The 23,707-nt window shown below is 36.9% G+C and overlaps 1 protein-coding gene across 2 annotated transcripts; it reads right to left on the bottom strand.

Annotated features, from left to right (window-relative positions):
* Positions 1-303: 303 nt before the first annotated feature.
* LOC306861475 (liprin-beta-1-like) lies at positions 304-18,237 on the bottom strand. 2 transcript variants are annotated; one of them, XM_079403736.1, is made up of 25 exons: positions 18,073-18,237; positions 10,664-10,745; positions 9,682-9,887; positions 8,992-9,081; positions 8,702-8,815; positions 8,460-8,570; positions 7,707-7,799; positions 7,166-7,283; positions 6,299-6,360; positions 5,785-5,869; positions 5,324-5,406; positions 4,928-5,001; positions 4,509-4,560; positions 3,957-4,116; positions 3,691-3,820; positions 3,486-3,614; positions 3,263-3,413; positions 3,041-3,152; positions 2,281-2,369; positions 1,917-2,036; positions 1,696-1,821; positions 1,429-1,617; positions 1,134-1,292; positions 938-1,003; positions 304-854 (listed from the first exon to the last, which is right to left on the bottom strand). In XM_079403736.1, the coding sequence occupies exons 2-25, from the start codon at positions 10,725-10,727 to the stop codon at positions 777-779; spliced, it is 2,661 nt and encodes an 886-aa protein (XP_079259862.1). In that variant the 5' UTR covers positions 10,728-10,745; positions 18,073-18,237; the 3' UTR covers positions 304-776. The 2 variants fall into 2 exon arrangements, with proteins under 2 accessions (XP_079259862.1, XP_079259861.1); XM_079403735.1 differs by having other exon boundaries at positions 7,686-7,799; positions 18,073-18,227.
* Positions 18,238-23,707: the final 5,470 nt, after the last annotated feature.

Raw genomic sequence — 23,707 nt, 5'->3', positions numbered from 1 at the left:
ATCTAATATAGGATGCGTTGGGATAACATATTTACATGCAGCTGAATGCGCTGCATATTACCAGTATTTAGGTTCATGCTCAAATGCAATGCCCGATACTGAGTTAAGACCGTCTTAAATAACTCAGGCAATATCGGCATAGGATCAGTATTTTTGAAAAAGTAACATCTAAAAGCAATATTGGAGGATGGTGAGCAGCTGCATTAGCCCTTTTTTTTTTTATTTTTTTTTTATAGATTCATAGATAATCTAGTTGAACGAACCCAAGACAAACTACTATACACTGTCTAAAAACATAAATTGGATTAAGGGGAAAAAAAAAGTTTTAATTGAATTTCTTTACACATGCATAAAACAGTACATAGTACATGGTATTCACTGATATGTTATAGTATAACAATATCAAGAGTTTGCTGGCAAAATTAAAAATTTTCCCTCCCAATAAAATTACATAAACATTCAACTAGAAAACGACCAAAACATGCAGCAAACGGTCACAGATGAATAGCCTAGAGTATAAAAGAATAAAAATCATTAAGAACTAACTGCCTTTTTGATTTGTTGTCTTTGGTTTTTAGCTTGGTGCAAACACTTATAAATACTGTTTCAGTTACTGTATATACTGCAGATCCTACATGAATAAATAGCATTTCATTCAATTAATATACTATTGCATTTACTGCGTAATTTGTTTCACTGTAAGTGGAGCTTATCATAGTAAAATCACAGTAACCTTCAACTTTCACAGCTACAGACTTAGTCATGTTCAAACAGTCTTAGTCGTCATCTATAGCGCTGGTTTCAGGTGAACGGGAGGATGCTTCAATGAAGAACTCATCCTCTTTTAGCATGCTCTGGAGAACACAGGAGGAACTGAGGTAAGAACAAGAGACCACAGCAGATATAGTACAGCTGGAATATTGTGTGGTTGTCTTACAGTCAGGTTGTTGATTCCTTCCGAGAATGCGCCAATCTGTCTCACTGTGCCATCAGTGTCCTCCATCTGCACAACAGCATTTAAACAATCTCCAATAATATCCAACTATGACCAGAAGACTTATTAAAAACTGGCAATTAGAATATAATTCACAATTTTAGCTGCATTTCATCTTAGTCAGTGGAATTGTCCATACCTGCTCCAGTTGATCCAAGCCGTCTTCATATACACAAAGGCCTTTATTGAAACTGCTGTTCTGAGGCATCTGTACATCCATGGGGCAAACATACTCTTCCATCTCCTCCTGTCGCTTCCGCCTCAATGTCCCGAAACTTCCAAATGACAGACGTCTTGGCTAAAAGGAGGTGAGGATGGTAAAGGACAGGTAAAACTTTATCAGCGTGCCGTTATTAAGTTAATAAACAGCTGTATTCCACATTCAGTAAGTGCCATTCAAAGACCCACAGGCAACCTTACACACGGTTACTTGCCTTAACTTTGGCTGTAGCGGTCAAGACAGTGTAATCTGGGTTGTCGCGATACTCCTGCTTCAGCCTTTGTGCCTCTGAGCCAATCAGATGATGGAAGTTGGTTGCAAGGTGACGTCTCAACAGAGTTTTATTTGGTGGGATGTTAAGCAGCAGAGCCATTGTCTCAACATTGAAGCGAGGCTCTAAAACCTGAGAAATGCAGGTAAAAAAAAGAAAGTAAAAACAACTTGAATAGAAATTTGATGTCTTCTGTTCCACTGCACTTACCATTAGGCCTCCGTGGACTCCACTTCCTCTCAGGTTGGGTGCATACTCTGCTAGATCCACTGAACGAAGCCATTCCATCACTCTGTGATTGGTCCATTGACAGATTTCTGCTGGTGTGGGATTATTCTAATCAAAGGGGAATAAATACAACAAAAATCAAAGTCGTATTCAAAGTGAGTGAATGGAGCCAAGCGTGGTAGTATAATGGCAGGGTGTGCTACCTCTATCGGTCGGCGACGGAGGCAGCTGGGGTCATAGCGGTTGATACGTAGCACCTGAATGGCCCTCTTAATACTGAGATGGTGAAGCACACTGCCCGCTTTCAGTCCCAACAGGTCATCCTAACCAATGATATGCAGACAAAGTCAACCTTAGTATTGAATTTTACACACACAAAAAAATAAAGCAGCAAAAATTACCAACATAATTTATTTTCTTAAACCATATCAGCATATTAGAATGATTTCTGAAGACTAGAATAAGGGCTGCTAAAACAATTGCTTTGCCATCACAGAAATAAGTTGAATTTTAAAATATATTATAAGGTATTGTAATTGTAATTATTTTGAGTTATTTGACACCTACCACAGTCATATAGTGAAGCATGCGCCCATCCACTCTGCCCTCATCAAACTGAGATTTATACTGAGGTAGGCCGATGTCATCCAGCCATCCTTTGAGACAATTTCAATAATAATATTGGTACTCGCACTTTGTAATCAACCGTATTCAGACATCTGGCTTAAAGGGATAGGTCACCCAAAATGAAAACTGTCATTGATTACTCACCCTCATATCGCTTCAAACCCGCAAGGCCTTCGTTCATCTTCGGAACACAAGATATTTTTGAAGAAATCCGAGAGCTTTCTGACTCTGCATAGACAGCTAATCAACTGACACGTTCAAGGCCTTGAAAGGTATTAAAGACATTGTTAAAATAGTCCATGTGACATCAGTGGTTCAATCGTAATATTATGGAGCTACGAGAATACTTTGTGCGCAAAAGAAAGCAAAATTAACTTAATTCAATAATTTCTTCTCTTCCGCGTTAGTCACGTTCAGGAGAGTATCGTGACTCTCAGTTGAACCACTCATGTCACATGGTCTATTTTAACGTCCTTACTACCTTTTTTGGGACTTGAACGTTGCTGTCTGTGCAGGGTCAGAAAGCTCTCAGATTTTATTAAAAATATCTACATTTGTGTTCCGAAGATGAACGAATGTCTTGTGGGTTTGGAACGACATGAGGGCGAGTAATTAATGAGAGAATTTTCATTTTTGGATGAACTTTTTTTACTAAAAGTTTAAAGGGATAGAGTCCTTTTTAGTCCTGATTGTTACTTACGAGTAACCCAGTTGTAGTCTAGTTTACCCATGGCATCTTCCTCCTCTGAGCCCAGCGACTGAAGAGCCAGCTGCAGTTTCTTTCTGTGTAGAGGATGTCTGATGCCCATTTCCTGAAGCACAGACAGAAATGTCATGCATCACACAGAATAACCTAAACTTACAAATTAAGAAATAAAAGTATGTGCATGCATATTTGAAAATGTGAGGCTTTTCAGAAGACCTTTTCCAAATCATGCTGAGATGCCTTCAATAATGTCTGCCCAGAGCTGATCCACTGCTGAGCTTGATTTACATACAAGTCCAGTCCCTGGGTCTGCAGCCACTCGCACACCTGCTCTTTACTCCAGCGGGAAAATGGGCTGTCCAGCTCGCTGAGAGAGACATTTACAGCATTACATGCTTGGAAAAAACAAAACGAAAGAACTCAAACAAATTGTATGTACTTATTGCTTCGCTGCAGATCACGTGACCAGCCCAGTCTGGGTCCCGCTGTGGCTCGGACTCCCCCTCTCCTAAACGCTGACTCTGGAGAATCGTCCAGGTCATCAAAGGTGGATTGACTTCTCTTCATTCTGATGCAGGGGTTATAAAAGTTAATATCTTCATTTTAATAGACAGTGGAGTTTATTGTTAATATATTAAAAAGACCTTCCAAATAACTTCATGATCCCCTTTGATTTCTTCTTCCCTTCAGGCGAGTGTGTCTCTAATGCTTTGGGCTTCCGAGTTTGCACTCCGGCCAAATCCAAGTGCTCAGTCCCCGTATGCTCTCCTTCAACTGCCAAGCCAACATATAATTAATTAATGCCAACACTGCCAAGAAATGTGCATACTTCATTTCATGTTTATTAAAGTCAAACTTTTGCAGTTTTTAAATACAAAATGTTTTACAGAAAGAGTTTGGCCTCACTCACTCAGATTGGGAGCGGTGCTTGTCATCTTGTTGCCTCTCATCTTGAAAAAGCCACGTCCAAAAGAGGAACGTGTTTTTTTAGAGCCAAAACTCTCATTCCCCCCTGAACTGGGCTGAGTCGGGGAGATGGATGGAGAGCCTCCATTTTTACTGGCTTCATCCTAAAATATTACAAGCAAGTTGCAGTTCTTGGTTAAGATATTTAAGTTTTCGTTTTGCCAAATGATTGGGTCTATACAGTTCTAATTATTAGCATAATTTATAAAAAGTGTCCTGTGCAGCTATGAAGTCGTTTTATTGTAAATAGAGCTTTTTGTCAGGCTCGTGTTAATCTAATTTTACAATGAACTTGTAAAGTGTGCTGGCTTGGGTGATGTGAAATGCTGTAGGGGGTGCCATTGTGCTTACATGAGAACAGTGACAGAAGTGACTGAGAGCAGAGTTTTTAACCAACAGGGGGTGACAGAAACCTACATATGCAAATCTCCAACCTTTTTACAGGATCTTTTTAACACATCCAATTCATAATTTCTCATATATACTAAGTTGGTACCTCATTATTGCTTGTCAAACGAGACCCTTCAGGCTGCTGTACTTCAAAGACACTGAAAAAGCATAAGGAAGAAATCAAAACGATCAAATTTAATAATGTAATAATAAATTGTAATAAAGAGCAATAAAAGCACAAATCCCTGATAAGGAAGATATGATGAATTGTATAATAAAATATTTGTTAATGTTAAATTTCTTATGATTACGTCAATTTTCTTAATAATAATAACAATAAAAAAAAAAAGTTAAATTTTTAAGGCTTATGTACACTATTCAAAGCTGTATTGATTGTGATGAATATAGTCAGTTTTATCTATTTTTTTCAATATCAACTTTGTTCCCAAACCATGAAAAATGCTTGAACGTCAATATATCCTTATATGAACAGTTTAAATAAAAGTCTACAGAAAGTAAACAGACCTGTCAGTGGTCTCAGATGCAGGTTTGTGTGTGGTCACTTCAGGGAGCAGTTCTGAACATGGAATGAGCTGAGGCTGTGTGAGAAACAACAATAAAACTGACGGGAGTATGCAAGAGAACAGCAGTGAGAAAAGTATTTTCCCAGAGGAGTCAGATTTCAATGGACAAGAGGAGCAGGCAGTGACCAGTCTGAAACGACCTGAAATAACAGGATGCTGCTCCCAAACAAAAACAACAGAGATGTTCCCCGTCCAAAAAAAAAAAAAGCTTATGGTTAAATTGTTATTCTCTGTCAGACCATCACAATGAAAGTACTGCAAGGAGGGGGTCTAAAAAGGAAGTCTGAGGAACATGTGTTTACATAAACCGTGTGTGTATGTGTAAGACCCTTCATACTTCATCAGTTTCCTCTGTGCCTCCGGTGGAGACCATCTCTGTGTCACACAGCCCTTCTCTTGTCTCTTCGTCCCTGAGTTTGTCTGGGAAAACAGCACAAGTCTTAAGACAGGATAAATCAGCCAAGCTATTAGACTGAGATGCAGACAAAAGCTTTCTTGGAAATATTCTTGAGATCAAAATCTTTTGACACCAGAAAAAACTGGTGGTACTGATTAAAGCAATGAATGTTTAAAATGTTACTGAAATCATGTTACTTGTAAAAGTAGAGAACTGCTAAAGATCAGTGGTTTTACATTATAGCAGAATTTATAGAAATGGAAAGGCTTACGTACTTATTGTCAGATTTTTGAAAGTCAACAGGTAATTGTTTATAGTGTGCCATTACAATATTAACTTTTTTTTCTCAAAAGGAAATAATAAACAAAAGACGACATAAAAATGTGCCAAGGACATCTCACCTTTTGATGCCTGCACGGACATCACCATATCCTGAACTCGTTTGAAACGGATCAGAGACTGCTGCAGCTCTTTTATTTTAAAATCCTAAAAAGATTCAGATTAAAACTATGTAAAATTGATTATCGTACGAAATACAAATTAATAAATTATATATTTTTTATATTTTTTTGATAAAATATAATAATTTAATAAAATATATACACACAAACACGGTAATATTGAAAATATTACATTTGCACCAAAAGAACAGCTTTTATTTGAAATACAATTTTTGGACACTTTTGTCAATTTTATGCATACCAGCTGAAGAAATGCATCACATAAAAAACCCTTTTGACTGGTACTGTCTATACAATATCTACTTCTACATGCATACATCTAGGCAAAGACTGTTTAATTAGAAAGATTATGGAGATGGTTTAATTAGAAACCAAAGTCTGTGAAATAATGTGTGTGCTAGCAGGTAGTTGATGTGATCACCACAGCAAAATAGCAGGACATCATATTGTTTACCTTCTCTTCATTAGCTGCCTTCAAAGACTCAACAGCTCTCCTCATTCTCTGCACCTCTATGTCTGAACACACAAAAACAACTCCAGAAATAATATTCTATGGCATACAACAGCTAAACATTTCAGAACAAGACTGAGGCCTTTGATACATTTTTATGTGTCTGGAATCACTAAAATAAACACCCCAGAAACTGCATACTTGTCATTTTGGAAGTAAAGATGATTTGCAGTCAAGAATAAATATTGTTAGACAATTCAAGCACATCTAGCAAATCACAGTTATAAGAGCAGGGGAGTCTGCAGCCAAAACCAGGTCACCATCAATCAAAAAACGTGCCTAGACGTGTAATACAAACCTTCATATACCTCATACATTCCAACACAGTTTTTCTTGAGCTTACAGTGTGCTGGGATAGTTTCTCCTTTATAACACAAAAATGTTTTTGTTCCTGTGTCATGCATTTAATAGTGGATTTAATAGCGGCATAATGTGTCTGTGCGAGACTCCCTTAAGACATTGTACACAGTGGGAGTCCAAAAGTCTACGACTAGTCACGTTTCCCACTCATCCACCATATTTATGCCAATAAGCGTAAACAATGATGGTGAATACAAAAACACATGAACACAGTTGAAACATTGATAATTTAATTTTTTACAGATCACAAGTTAGAATAAACCAGATCAAATCTCACATTTACGTAAATAATCCACAATGCACCTATGTATACAAGAAAAGAGATTCGGTCAATTACTTTCTGTACATTATTACATTATTTTAAATTTAAATTAGATTGTGAATCCCCTCTAGTTACATTTTAAATTGACTTTGGCATGTTATTGTTAAAGCAGAATGGTCATATTGTACCTTTCTCTCTGCTTTGTGACTGTTCTGTGTTTGGGGCTTCTGGCATGGCCTGGTCCTGAAGTCTTCTAAGTGCTTGTTCCCTCTCCTCCAACTGCTTTTGTAGTGATATCAGCTCCTCCTGACCAATAAAAAAAAAAAAAAAAAAAAAAAAACCACACAATTAATGCTACCAGGTCATTCCAAAACTAAAAATAAGCTCACCATGTGCCAACCCTATATTTACTTAGCTCAAATTTACTTATCTACTAATATAGCATTATCAAGACAATTATGAGAAATGCCATTTCAAAGTATGCAAGAAACAAAACTGAGTGGTAGAATCAAGATTTTTCATGAATCTGTCCAGCTATGTGAATTTGTCCTGCTTTGGATAAAGTTCATTAGCTTGGAACATTCCAGTGGCTAGTCATGAAGGTTAGGGTGAACTACATAAGAATTTATCTGTGTGGTTAAGTGATTCATAGACAAGTGCTTGCTGTTTCACTTCACTGCTTTTAATCTTATGTTGTGTAATTATCACCTGACCATGAGGCACTCGTACTTTGGTAGAGTTAAGACTTCTCTCATACTCTTGTTTCTCGTTCTCCATAGAAGTCAACTGAAGGCGCATGTCTTTCACATCCTGATAAAGACCCTAAGGAGAAAGACCATGATATGTCAGAGATTTTGTGACTTGTAATGCTAAATCCTTTGAGTTTTTTGGACAAGTAGGACCAAAAAAAATAAAAAATACCTCAAGGACACTTAAAGTGAAAAAAAAAAAAAAAAAAAAAAAAAAAAAATTCACTGAAACTGAGAACTTAAAATTATACTTAAATGAAATCTATATTTTCATCTAATACAGAGGAAACCTAGCCCATTCTTTTGGTCCACTGTGGATTTCTGAAACTCCCCTTTGGGCTCATGCAAGTGAGAGAAAGCTGAATGGGTCCAGTGTAGTCTGGAGTCAAACGGGGCGAAAAAAAAAAAAAAAAAAAAAAAAAAAACACCCAAAAAAACCTTTATAACAGGAAATGGCTCTGGCACTCTGTATTTTGCTCTCACCCTCTGCTGAATAGAGCTGGGGGCTTAAGCATCAATGAATGTCACTATGGAAACCACAGGGTGGTCAAACCATAATAACCAGGTTTAATTTCATTAAATGTTCAGATTGTCAGTACAGTTCATTCTGTTCTGCATTCAGAGCACTTTCAAGGTTCTGATAAATTACTGGAGACTGCAATTTATTAGGCTTGTGGGACTCTATGCCCTATGAAATTTCACAGTGGTGATTGTGCAAACATGTGCTCCTTACCTCACTTTCTCTGCAATCCCGCTCTGCAGCAGCTAGCTTCAGTTTCAGACTTGATACCTCGGTCAGCAGTTCCAGTTTCTCCGTCTCTAAAGCACTTCTGCTAAGCAGCTCCTACACACAATTTACATATTGGTTTTAATTTTTTTGAAATCTATTCCTTTAATACTGACTACTCTTCCAACGCGTCTTAAATGCAGTGCACTTCTGTTATTGGACATAAGCTTATAAAAGAGATCACACACCTGCTGTAGTAACTCTTCTGTAGCATTTAGTTTCATGCGGTGTTCCTCAAGGCTCGAGTCTAGGTCCCTTATTTTTTCTCCTTGAACTTCCACCTGGTCAGTCAGAACACTTACCTGGGAGATCAGTGTGGATACTTATTGAGTTGTGTGTGATGTGTGACATTTAGAAACTACAATTGCTGCATTCAAACTGACAGCTAATAGAAAAGCAGAGGCACACAACTTCAAATCTGACAAGAAAATCCCACACAACGCACAAAAAGTCTCTCGACTTGGTTTTAACACCACACCTGGAGCACTAGACATTCTTTGTCACTTTCCAAGCGAGAGAGTCGCTCCTGGTAGACCAAATCCCCTGCTGCAGATCCATGACCATTGGTCTGGAAACAAAGAAATCCTCAGAGTGTAATTTTAATCTACATTAAACGTACATGGAAACATTTCCAAATAGACACACCAGATTTACTGGTTGTGTGGTGTGACACATATTGCATCTTTGAAATAGAAGGCTCTGAACAGGCAACAAAATGCAGTGAAATATATAATGACCATATTCAGTCAAACGCCAATGGGATCTGAAAAAGAAAATCACATGCTGCCATCGGTGAGTCATGTGGGGCTCGTACAGATGATACTCTGCTATATGAGATGCATGTGAAAGTTTTACTGCCCAGGAGTGGAAATTTCACAAAACAAGCATGCTTCAGGTTGGATATGGGAAAAGGGTCCGGGGAGCAGAAATGTGCTTAATCCAGATGAATCATGACTGGAGTTAAGGATGGAAAACGCAAAGGGAGGAAATCTTACGTCAGGCTTGCAGATGAATACATTATATGAAAAGTCAATAGTATTTTCCTTCAGAATAATTTTTGCATCAAACTGCTTACAAAACTTCAGCCAAAAATGCAATTATTATTTTAAAATAAACTTTATTAAAGATTCCTATTTTAGCCTCTTTTTAAAAACCGATGAGAACCCACCAGTCTGCTTTGTAGCCACTCCATCAGACCCTCAGCTGTGGTTTCGGACACCTGACTGCGCAGACTCTCCTTTTCCTCGGGATCCATCAAGTCCAACGCAGCCCTCAGGTCCTCCAAGAGGTGCAGCACCCGGAGGCTGCCCAGGAATGGTGAAGTTGGTGACTGACAATCAAAGAGGCCATTGGTGTAATTCATAGCCTTAGAACCTGAGGCAAGTGCAGGAATTAGGATCAGTGAAGGAATTCTGGGATGACTCAAAATTACTGGGTTGAATAGACTGTAATATAGTGCACAAACTGAATAGACTACTTCTATTGTTATATTTTTGTGTCATTTTTTTAATGTGACTGTGTGGTTGTATTCCCTAAAAATGAACAGAAAATGAGAGAGAGTAAATGACTGAAATGATTTCATTTTAAATTAAATTCTTGGGTGAAATCCCTTTAAATCAGCATGTTTTGCTGTAGGTACTTTCAGCACTTTCCAAAACAAAACACAGGTTGGATGACTGTGACCGCACTGCTCAGGTGGCTTACTGTCAGATGATGTAAACAGTGGGACGTCCACTGCCATAATTACAGTGAATGGGAAAGCATAACCTTCAAGAAACTCATTCTTGCTCCAAGCAAAGACATTAATTTTTCTCTGATGTGTCCCTGATGTTCCGAGAGATGGACAATATTGTGGTCACATATTGAATAAGCATTAGATTTCATCAGTGCTGAAATAGTGGAAAAAGCTTATAATGTTGCTCACTGCGCATACTCTCAGTTCTCACAAATTTGCAGAAGCACTCACATTGCAGATTTATCCTCCTTGAAAGTTTACGTATGTGCATTGACCCTAAAAATTCTCAAATAATTTGTCTTATTTAAAAAAAAAAAATGACTACACAGTTGATGACTGTAAAACTGCAAATAAACAAAGAAAAAGGGAGAAATTTGTTTTTGTACAGTATTTTTAATTTTTTTAGTAGTTGTACCTGCAATGATGCCATCCATCTGCTCCAGAGCAGCTGCCAACATTTCACTCGCGTCGCACATCATGATCACCTTTCTTGAAACCTGCAAATGTAACAACTAAAAGGTAAGCAAGAACATTGCTCTTAAAAAGAAAAGAAAAAAAAACTCCTGCTTTCCATCTATCTGGTGTTCTCTCTCCTGTCTGGCACTAATATGAGGCGTAACTGTCCCACTATACAGATTGAGAGGACTCATGTGTGGGATAATGGCACGATTCACCCAGGATCTTTCTCCACTATGCGTTGGAATGCTTGGAATTCCAGACCTTCAAAACAAAGTCCCACAGGATTCATGTCCAGCCTGTTACTGCCACTGGCTGTTACAGCTTGACAGAAGATTCCCTTCTCCACCCGCCAGGTTGGATCCTTGAATGAACCCTTTAATTACTATTTCAATATTAATTATTAGCAAGGCAAACTAAATCTAATAGACTGCTAAGCCTCACTTATGAACACGTGTCAAAACATGCATGAGCAGCTGCTCAAATGTGTTTACAAAAAATCATACCACAATCCTTAAGGTATGTAAGACAGTGGTGTTATTGTTAACTAAAAATAAACTAGTAAAATAATTTCCAATCATTCAAATAAAGCTGAAATAAAATAATTGTAGATAAAAAAAATCTAAACAAAATGTAGCAACTAAATTGAAATAAATTAAAGCTAAATATTACAATGATTTACTAAATATTAAAAAAACAAAAGGGAGGAAAAAATACTAAAATGGAAATTTAAAATATATAAAAATATAAAGAATGCATTTCTTTAGATTCTACAAATATTAAGAAATAATACTAAAATAACACTGATGCAGGAGGGCCAAACAATGTTTGTGTATTATTAAATTTAATTGTGTTATTTAACCATAATGTTTTAAATTCTAATAAATATTCACATTATGAATAATTTAACTTTAGGCTTATAGGCTAAGGGATGTCAAAGCAGAATACATGGGTCTCAAGATGTTATTACAGAAGCAAGTCCTAATATTTGAATAGTTCCATTATATTATGATTTTGAAGGAAAATCAAAACAGAGATGCATTGCAATGGTAAAATACATCCTTCTGAATGTGTATGGATTTTACAGCAGTGCTATAAAGGAGGATGAACACAAATTTAAAGTTTTACTATGCAAACTACCTAAAAAAATAAAAACAAACAATATTGAAAAAGAAAAAAAAAATAGGGGAAATACAAACTACATCAGATGTTTGTCGGACAACAAGTAAACCACACTGACCATCACTGCTGGTCACAATTACAAGCCAAAAGAGTGGGGTAAAACACTCCAAAAACAACCCTTAATTTTGTTACAGACTGCAAGAGAGCTGGAACTCTCAACAACTAACACAGAGGTCTTTGTTTGTCTATTACCACTGACCCCGAGAGAAAGAGCACAGAAACAAGCTACATTCTCATTCTAACTTGAACCTATTCAATTATGACCTAATCTGATCAACGAGGACTGCAGAAAGGGCAAGACCAGCCCACATCACTTCACAGTTTTTATGTAGCAAGAAGAGCAGACCAGGGTTTTGTTTATGGATTAGATTTTGTTGGGTCAATGAGTCTTTTGTATACAACGCTTGTTCAAAATACACTGCATAGACAGTAGTTTTTTTCTCCAAGCAAATAAAAACTGTTTTACAGCTCAATGACCAAATCAAGCTTCTGACCACAAAACCTCAACCAAATCCTAACCGAAACTTCAATGATGAATGAAAGTGCTAAAATAAGTTACAATCTACTGGATTTGCACTGACATTCAGATCCATTACCACCTGAAGAAACACTGGCCTAACTGGAGGTCCGCCCAGCTTGAAATTCACCGCTTTTACAGTTACTTTTGGCAAAGAGAAAACATTCTCCACATCCCTGGAGGGAAAAGGAGCTGTATTTAGTCAGCTGCCTGCATCACTTATATGTGGAAGCCCTGGATAGCTGGCAGTTTCTCCAAATAGTGCAAGTAGAAAGTCTGAAAGTGAATTCAGAAGAGTACTTCAGAAGAGTTAATCAGGGATGTAATTTGAGATGTGTGTGTGTGTATATGTATATATATATATATATATATATATATATATATATATATATATATATATATATATATATATATATATATATATATATATACACATATACACACACACACACAGTGTTGGGGAAAGTTACTTCTAAAAGTAATGCATTACAATATTGCGTTACTTAGCTACTTTTTATGGAAAGTAACGTTACTTTTGCGTTACTTTTTAAATATGAGCAGGGCTTGATTGTTTTTAATACAATAAGTTCTAATTATAGCAAATGTAAAAGCCCTTTTCACAATTTCACAGCAATAAAAAAAACAACGAAGCACAATTGTTAGTTTATCTTGAACTGGATCAAAGGTCAGCAGCAAAGACATTGGTTAATAAAATGGGATTAGATACATTTGTGTTGTTTAACATTTTAAAAAAGAAAAAGAAAAAAGCTTTCACCAAAAACATTTCCAGCTTATTCAGTTGTCAGACACGACTGGAACTTCAAATAGGACTGGCTTCTATGGTCAGATGTAACTAAAAAAAAAATAAGCTTTTTAGTAGCAAACACTCAAGATGGGTTTGTTGAACACAGGGATAAAAAGTACCCCATGTATACAATGAAATATACTGCTGTATTTTTAATGTTGTGGGCCTATATTTCTGCTGGAGGTCCCGGACATCTTGTTTCGACACATGGCATCACTTATTCTATCACATACCAACAGATAAAAAAAATCAAAATGTGACTGACAAAACCACAAGCTTTGGGCACAAAACCAAGCTTCTGCTATGGCCATTTCAATTCCCTGACCAGCCCGGTCTCATGAAAATGCATATAAATAGTACGCCAAATAAAAATGAGAACTCGTGGTATTGATATGCAAAAGTGGACTATGGCGTACATATGGTACAAACTTGTTTGGCGTGCATATAATACACAGTTTCCGCATACATATGATACGAAATTTGTTGCCGTGCATATGATATGCAGTTTTCGCTTATATATGATACGCATCTACCCTACAACCCTAATCCTACACATCGTGTAGCATATATACGCCAAAGTCCATTTTTGCGTATCAATACCACGAGTTTAATTTTATTTTGGCATACTATTTATGCGCACTTTCATGAGACCGGGTAGGGTGAACTGAAGAGGAGAAGCACCATCATGGAGCTGTGATTCTGAAGGATCTGGAGTGATTCTGGATGAAGGAATGGTCTCCGATATTTTGTCAGGTGTTCTCAAACCTCATCAGGTATTATAGGACAAAACTCCTACACTATTTTGGCAAATGGAGGTTTCAAAAAGTATTGAATAAAAGGGTACCATTAATTGTGTCCAATGTGTATTAGAGAAAAAACATTTTATAATTATTCCCCTCATTTTAAATTCTTATTCTCCAAATGAAAGGTTAGATTTTTGGGATTTTTTAAAAATAATAGATCAAAAGGATTAACAATGCAGATTTCCACAGCCTTCTTTGATCATATTTACCAAGGGTATCAACAATTCTGACCGTGTGTGTGTGTGTGTACACACATATACATACACACACACGTATATACACAGGTACATCTAAAAAAATTAGAATATCGTGAAAAACTTTTTTTTGTAACATTTCAAAAAGTGAAACTTTCATACTTTACATGTTATGACTGTAAAATAAGTAAAAATTGTGTTTTAATTGATGATTAGAGCTTACAGCTCATGAAAGTCCAAATCCAGTATCTCAGTATATTAGAATATTTATATTTGAGTTTCATTAAACGACCATCTCTACAGTATAAATTCAGGGTATCTCTTGTTCTTTGAAACCACAATAATGGGAGGACTGCTGACTTGGCAATGGTCCAGAAGACAATCATTGACACCCTCCACAAAGAGGGTAAGTCACAGAAGGTCATTACTGAATGGAGTGGCTGTTCACAGAGTGCTGTATCAAAGCATATTAAATGCAAAGTTGACTGGAAGGAAGAAATCGGGTATGAAAAGGTGCACAAGCAACAGGGATGACCGCAAGCTTTTGAATACGGTCAAGCAAAGCTGATTCAAACACTTGGGTGAGCTTCACAAGGAGTGGATTGAAGCTGGAGTGCATCAAGAGTCACCAAGCTCCGATGTCTTCAGGAAAAGAACTACCAAGCCACTTCTGAAACAGAAACAACGTCAGAAGCATCTTACCTGCGCTAAGGAGAAAAAGAACTGGAATGTTGCTCAGTGATCCAAAGTCCTCTTTTCAGATAAATTTAAATTTTGCATTTCATTTGGAAATCAATGTCTGGAGTAAGACTGGAGAGGCACAGAACCCAAGCTGCTTGAAGTCCAGTTCGAAATTTCCACAGTCAGTGATGATTTGGGGTGCCGTGACGTCTGCTGGTGTTGGTCCACTGCGTTTTATCAAGTCCAGAGTCAATGCAGCCATCTACCAGGAGATTTTGGAGCACTTTATGCTGACAAGCTTTATGGAGATGCTGATTTGCTTTTCCAGCAGGACGTTAGCACCAAGTGCTACTTCCAAATGGTTTGCTGGCCATGATATTACTGTGCTTGACTGGCCAGCCAACATGCCTGACCTGAACCCCATATGGAATCTATGGTATATTTTCAAGAGAAAGATGAGAAACAGTCGATCCAACAATACAGATGAGCTGAAGGCTCAATAGTGCCTCAGCAGAGCCACAGCCTGATCACTTCCATGACATTCCTCACTGATGCTGGAGTTTGTGCTAAAGGAGCCCCGACCTAGTATTGAGTGGAATGAGTGCATAAATGAACATACTTTAACAGAACTTGAACTTTTCTGCTTTGCAAGTCCTTTTTTTGATTGATCATAGGAAATATTCAAATATTTTGAGATACTGGATTTTGACTTTCATGAGCTGTAAGCTCTAAATCACCAAAAATTAAAACAAAAAATCTTTTGAAATGTCTTACTTTACATGTAATGAATCTAAAATATATGTATAAAAGTTTCACTTTTTGAAATGTTACAAAAAAAAAATTCACGATATTCTAATTTTTTTAGATGTACCTGTACATTTAACCAATGACTATGTTTATGCGCTATACCTTTTCTGCATTTACATTCTGACCCAACAAAAAAAACTAAGCTCAAGTATGACACATATTGTGTTTCCATCCACTCTGATGAGAACCAGCTCTGATCCGTTCTTTTCATGGATACTTTGATTTTCCATTTCACAAAGCCTGGATGGAAAGTCATATGGATAAAAGTGAGCCCCTCGTGATACTGTGGAGTGATCTTTGGCTCCAAGCACACTTTTGAACAATACTTTCCAGTAGTAAACGCAACAGATTTCAATCAGTCGCAAATGGGCTGAGGAATTAGATTTCCATACGGAAAGAGGGGGAAAAGCAGTTGGGCTGACTTAATTGGCTGTATATTTGGTCTCAGCCAGAGGCCCTGTGTGTACCATGTACCAATCGCTCCATGACCCAAATGACCAGCTCTATCGACAACCTCCCCCTTCTCCCAGATTCCTGAAAAACTCCTCCAGATGTGCGTTCCCCCTCACATACTTTCACAATCAGCACTTCCTCCAAACATAGATATCGTACAGCCTGCCCTCAGGCCAAAGCACTGTCGAGCCCTTCATGCAAATTAATTCAAGTGTTTTACTAGTAAATATACAATAAATCAGCAGATTGCATATTGCCTTAAAGGGTTGTTAACCAAAGCACTGTAGGAGGGATGGTCGTGAGTGTCTAGCTGGCTTGGTGCCCAGACAGGCCTACCAGTACAAAGGTAGAAGTCGTTTTGATTTATTTACATACTCTGACGTTGGCCAGATGTGGAGATAGGGGATGGAGTGGGGGTAGTCTGAAAGAAAAACAACCCACTGCCCGTGCCGTTATCCAGGCTGAGCCTCGTCCCAAACACACCTAGTCCCTCAGACGGATCATGCTAATGAGCTTTACGCTATACAAACACACAGATGTGACACATGTGGCCTTTGGCATTAAAATAAGCTCCTAGTGGTGAAGTCCCATCCGCTACCAATCATTCAACTGGATGTTGGAGTGTGCAAGTTAAGATTCCTGCACAGAAAATTTAGCTCTGATTGAAAGTAAAAGCATATCTCGTATCACTTGGTTTGATATAGTGCTCTTAAAGAGGAGTGAGCTGTCAGCCGATAAAGACCAGACACACATCACTCCCCGTACATCAGTGTTTCCCAACCATTTGTCTAACGTACGCCCATCAGTAACGCCCTTAATCGACACAATCCAAAAATGTGTTCTTATTCACTTTGGGATCATTTAGCAGTATCACTAATGTTAAAAACCCATCCAAACAAATGTACAAAACTGTAAACATTACAAATGTGCACACATTGAATTATTAACATCCCAAAAATAACAGAAAAAATATTAGTTGTTAGAATCTATTTGTTTGTTTTATAGATTCAACAAAAAAAAGTAAATACACAATGCTTCTGTAACTTAACCCTATATACTTACTGTATGTGAGCACAGATTGCTAGAGTTGCCTCCCCCCAAAACACACAACAAAGTTACATTCATTAAAAAAAAAACTGCATTAATAATGCTTTGATTCTGACATTTTGTAGCTTGTCTGTGGATTGCTCAAATTAATACAAGGAGACATGTGGAGAACAAGATAGGAAACATCTGACACACACTTTAAGCCTGCATGGGAGCAATTTGGGTCTTATATTTGAAGAATAAAAAAATACAAATAAATAAAAGATATCCCTGATGTCATAGCTGACCTTTTCCCACTTTGAAAGGCCACAGTTCCACCCTGGAAGTTACAGTAAACACAGGATATACTTACACGCTCCAGGTTTAAAGTCTTTACAGCACCAGGTTAAGACCTTTTACTTTACGGTGTGCACAAATGACCAACTTCATGAGCAACTTCAGATTTAGGGTTCATTCACATAACCAAATGTCACACCCACACCACAAGCAAATAAAATTCAGCTTCAACAAATCCACAAGAAAATAAATGTGACATTGTCCAACAAAAATACACAAGTTAAAAAAAATAAAATAAAGTTACCGTAGCTCATGCCTTAAACGAGCATAGATCTCTAGTTAATCTGTTATAAATGTAAAAAACAGGGAATTTGTACAAATGCATTCATAAAACGTTACATTCATTTAAAATCGTTTAAGTGTAGAAGTGTAGTTAATAAAAAAAGAGAAAGAATGATTAAACAGAGGAAAAAATAAAAAAAACAAGCATTGACATCATTCTAACCAAGTTATCCTAAAACGCGTAAACGACTCTCAGGTGCGATACAGATTAAGCGCATTATTATGGTTTAATCGCCTTTTCAAATATCGTTAATGGCTTACCTTCTAATGTAATGAGAGTCCTGTCGCTTTTTGAAATGATAAACTTCCTTCAGCAGACGTGTCCCTCATATTAATGTTTTCAAATGAAGTTAAACGCGTCTCATGCGAGAGCAGCGGCGGAACTTTAAAGACTTCAAGTTGAGAGTTGTGCGCCTAAGTGCGCATGCGCCTGCGAAACCAATCACAACCACAAAACCATCCAACATTATTAATTACCTCCACAGAAAACTCAGTTAAAACTTTGATTTTTGCATGCGTGAGCCTCCAGGGTTCTGCTAAAGATTGATAACAATGCAATAAAATATTACCTCCACAGAAACTGAATTTTTTTGTGATTGTCAAGGACAGTTTCAATTTATATAATTTGTAATTTTACTTTTAATTAATCTATATATCCCTTTGTTATAAGCAGATTGATATTTTTGGATTAAATAAATAAATCAAATAAACATAGCATGGCCTTTTCCTCCAGTTAGAGCTTTTAAATCCATCGCGTTTACTAAATGTTTTGCTTTATAGCCTAATCATTTTTATTAATAATTCATTATTAAATATACAATACTAAGAATCAAATAAAAAGTTACATGATAAAGTATATGAATTAACATGTTTAGCTATTTGAATATGCACAAACTAATAGTATAATGTTAAGTAATAATGCATGTTGATGTTAGTAGGCTAATGAGAGGTACTAAAAGGTTTCCAAAATTTTCTAATGTGAAGTCATCTGCATAGAAGCACGTAAAGCTCCCGGAAACCGGATAAATATCGCCCTCTTGTGGATATTACATATTTTTAATATATTTTTTAAATTACAATATAATGTTAAGAATTTTATGCAAGTTATAGTACACAGTGTCACCACATTTCCTATTTGTTATCCTCATCTTATTTTTCCCTATTGTTGTCTTCATTATCACATACATATTATTTTCAAACACTTCACACTAGATGGCAGGCAAATGCTAGCTTTTATTTATTTATTTATTTATTTTACACAGTAAAAGTTTGATGAAACAGCTATTTGTTTCTTTCTGAATTAATTATACATATGTGATTGCTATTAAAGTTATTATTTGCTATGGGATCATATCATAATTCAGTTTTTGTATTTAAGTTATGCCTTGTATGGTCAAGGTTGCTAAAACATGACCCTCTGTCACAAGAGTGTTCAAATATTGTTCTTCCTGGACAGACCCTTGATTTTAGGATTTAAAGAGATTTGCTGGTCCATGTTTACAGTACGAGCCCAATGATGTATTGTCTTAAGACATTGAAAAACAGCACAAGTGAAGTTACCTCCATTAACCTGTAATATCTGGTCTATTTTCTCTGCCTTTTGGATCGAGGCACGTCTGTGTCCATGGCAACCAGGATCATGGGGAATCATTTTAGTCCTTTTTCCTCAATGACACAAACAACCCTCTTATTTTGCACACTGGGGCAAGAGTTGTACCCTGCTTGGGTCAAGTTGTCACTCTTGGAAAAGTACAAAACTGTGAGGAGGGAAAAAGCTAATGATTCTGAGAATAACAATACAGGATAGAACTTAGTATTCAAAATAACTTCCCTCGTGAATCCCAGCAATTTTGTGTGGGCAGAGGTATTGCTGGATATAGCCAAAGTGAATAGAGGCAGATACCTACCTAGTATTGAAAATCCTCAATAACAAAGCGGAGGCATTTTAAATCCATCTCTGAATGAAACCAATGACTCACTATGTCCAAAGAACACTGAGAACTCTCAAAACAGCAAACACCCCACACCAACCCACCAACATAAAGGTTTTTTTATGTAACCATTTTTTCTTCCAGGTGTCACAGAGATAACCTTTGTTTATTTCATTCACTGTTTATAAGGACACAGCATGTTAATTAACGGGAAGAAGACCAGCAATCTCTCTATCTCTCACCTGGGCAACTGCATGGTAACACTCACCTCAGTGCATGTAAGAATGTCATTTTCCCAGAAATAGAACACTTGTCCGATGCCTGTGATTAAAAATATACACACGCAGTGGGAATGAAGAATGTGCACAGAAGTCAAGTGCACTGGAAGCAACAACTAATTTAGTTGTGCAAAGCTATTAATAGCACTTTGTTTATTTTATTAGTTTTATTAATATATTATTTTAAATAAAATAAAATACAATTCTTTAGTACTGCTCAAACACAGTGGGAATGCAGAATGCGTGCAAAAATCAAGTACACTGAAAGCCATAAATATTATTATTTTGTACAAAATGATCCATTAATAGCACCTTATTAATTTAATTGTTAATTGATTATTTCGTTTTGAAATAAATGAAAGAATGAATAGCTGATGTGAAGATTTGAAATGTTGTTTTAGACCGCATTGACAGAATGTCTATTTTTTGGTGAACTGAACTGTCCCTTTAAAAACCTCAGTGAGTCTACAAATAGCCTTCTGTAGTATGGAAGGCCCTGCTATATTCAGTAATCATCTGTGGTTGCTGGGAGCCAGTAACAAAGAGCCCATGGCTCAGCAGTGGAATCGTGTTAGGGGAGGCACTTATTGACACCTAGTAAAGAAATGCCCAAAAGGTTGCTCTTAGTCAGACAGATGAGTTGGATCTTGGGCTCTATAAGAGAAACACATTAAATTGTTCATTTAGAGTCAAGCTTCTTCACATCCCCGAGGTTTCCAGTTCCATTATTTATTCATGCTCCTGATTTTCTCTCTAAATACTCACTCTGAAGAACTTCAAATGCTGTAGAAGTTTCTTAGTAAAGCGATTACTTTTAGAGGAGTTCAAAATAAACACACCGAAGCTATGACATTGTTTACTCATCAAAGGTCCTTGTTTGTCGTGAGCGTGCTGGGATGGAATTGCTGATAATAATGAGCGTAGTCTTAATGGTCATTCAGAGTTCTCAGACGTGTTCCAGTTCTGAATGACTCATGCATGGACTGGTCTGCACAGGATGTCACCATAGCAAATGTTAAAGTTTCATTTTTTCCTCAATATATCTCTCTTTTTTTGCCAATGGCTTGAAAAATCATATTTACTTATTTTTTTTTTTTAAGCAAACTACTAGAATTGCTGTCAATTAAAAGAATGGGTGCCGTCAGTCCAAACAGTTGATAAAAAGACAATAATCCACAAGTTATCAAACACAAATCTGGTCCATCAATTAATGTATTTTGGAATGAAAAGATGTGTGTTTGTAATAAATCCAACATTAAGATGTTTTTAACCCATTGGTAAACATTTGAGTTATTTATACCTTTCACAAAGTAACCCAGTATAAAAAAAGAAACAAGAATGACAGTATAAATTTTAGTCCCTCCATTTTCATATTTTATTTTGGGAGCAATGACAAGCTAAAAATAATGATATATGCATAACACATCCCTACTCTAACAGGTCACCTATATGGCTGAAGGATAATGGCAAATCAGCTGATGTCTGAATAATGAAATTGAGAAGCCAATCTCTTAACACAAAATGTGAATGTGAATGAATACTGTACCCTTTTATTCTTACTGATAATAGCAAGATAGAAATGTCCTTGTACAGTAAGTAAAAAGCCATTTTATATTAGGTGCACAAAGAACACCTAGCAATAAATATAACCAGACAGTGATGTCTGTTGCTAACAACAACAAACACATTCCGGGAACACAAGAACATTTATATTTATAATTATGTATTGCAATGGTTTAAAAGAAAGAAGCTGAGAAAAAAAGTTGTTATCATAAAACAGCCATTATGATCTAATGAAAACTTCAAACCAGCAGTTCAGATTTCTGAATCTCAAAGGACATAGTAAGTGTTGAGATGCCAAAGCATATATTCAAGCATGTTCAATCAAAAATCAATCTAAAACGTGCATGAATTGTGAAATTCATTTGTGAAAACTGAATAAATAATGAATAAATAACAAAGTGCATGAAAATTATCCTTCAAAAACTGTATGCTTTCTTAGTGATAACAAGCAATGCCGCTGCTTCTTTAGTGTCTTTGGTGCTAATTCATCTTTACATTTTTTTTTATATTCTTTCTTCATGAGTTTCCTAGACTTTTTTTCGTTCAAGCTGCATAATACTTTTGTGATAATAATGATTTTTCCTTTGAAATAAATGAGGTCGGCAGACAGTCTTTCAGACAGTCTCTTGTCTCTTCTGCTCCGCTACTCTGTGTAATTACATCATTTCTGATTATGGGAATGAATAAAGAATAAAACTGTCAACATACTTCTGTCACGTCAAGCTCCAGGGCCTGTTGAGATTTATAAGTTTGATCCTTTATTCATTATTTGCTTTAATAACTTTCAATCTGTTTGTCTTGATATTAAACGGTAATTATGCCAGTCTAAGGAGAAACTCAAATTAAATGAATGAAATACAATCTTTCCTTGGAGCATTTAAACACAATATGCTGGCAATGAGCCATTTATCTGCCTAATTACCACACTGAAAACAAAGATACACACAATTGTAAAACATTAACACTGACGAATTAATTAATCAAGTCATTTTCATGTAAATGAAAGGAATTTGATATCCTGTCTGAGAAGGGTTTCATGCTGTCTGGCCGGGCCAAACCAAATCACTCTTCATTTTCATTCAGCCTGAGTTATGCAAACTGACATTTCTGCATGATAAATGTAATTATGCTTACAGAAGGACTCGCATTAGACCACCTGTTCCAATATCATATCACTTATTAGTTCAGTTGTCAAACCCTCCAACAAATGACATTGTGAGAGAAGCTGTAAATCATACTGTGTAAGTGGCTAAAGAGCTGAGTGGAATTTACTGAGGTCAGCTTCACATGGGCATGAGCTCAGTTTGGTTAATGCTTTACTTCAGCTCCATCTGAAAGTAGAAACTGATACCTTCAAAGCAATATACGGAGGCAGAAAAAAAAAATACATGCAAATCTTGTTAAAAAGCAATTTTAAGGATAATTTAAGGACAGTATATGACACAAACAACATGCTGAGAGCATTCAGTGAACAGCCGAGCCGAGCGACAGAAAGATAGAGATGGTGGATAAAAAACAAAAGAGGAAAGCGTTTGCTGAATGATAAGACAAGGAGTAGGACCCGTGTAAATATCAGATCAGCTTTCCAGTGCTGGAGAGAACTCAAGGAGCGGAAGGCCTGCGATCGGTCGCCGAGGTTGCTTTGTTTGTCAATAGGTGAGTAACACCGTGTCTACACCGGATGCGGCGTGCCGTAACAGCTAAAGCCTGCCTACACTGGATGCGACAAAGCGACCGTTGAAAATCATTTGAAATTTGTGTCAGCACGTCATAAACGTGGCAGCAGTTTTCTGTCGGAGATTTTTCGTGCTGCGCAGCATCCAGTGTAGACATCACCACTGATTATAATGACTTCTACAGTATTTTGTTGCGCCGTTCGCATCCGGTGTAGACACAGTGCAACATTGGTTTTGCTTAGTTTCACAGAACTAATCGTTGGCTGGGTTGCATAGGCTGTATGTGTGGGGCGGAGCTATCAAAATAGGGGTGAGACCCTTTTGGGGTAGGGGCATGTTTGTCTTGGTGATTTCAAATATCAACATTGGCTTCCAGAAATCGCTTACCCCACCTTTAAGTTTTGCACAGCTTTGTCATATTGGAATCGAATTTGTGTACATTTGACAT

Source organism: Barbus barbus, assembly GCF_936440315.1.
Source record: "Barbus barbus genome assembly, chromosome: 42".
Classification (NCBI taxonomy): domain Eukaryota; kingdom Metazoa; phylum Chordata; class Actinopteri; order Cypriniformes; family Cyprinidae; genus Barbus; species Barbus barbus.
This window is presented reverse-complemented; position numbering and strand designations above follow the sequence as displayed.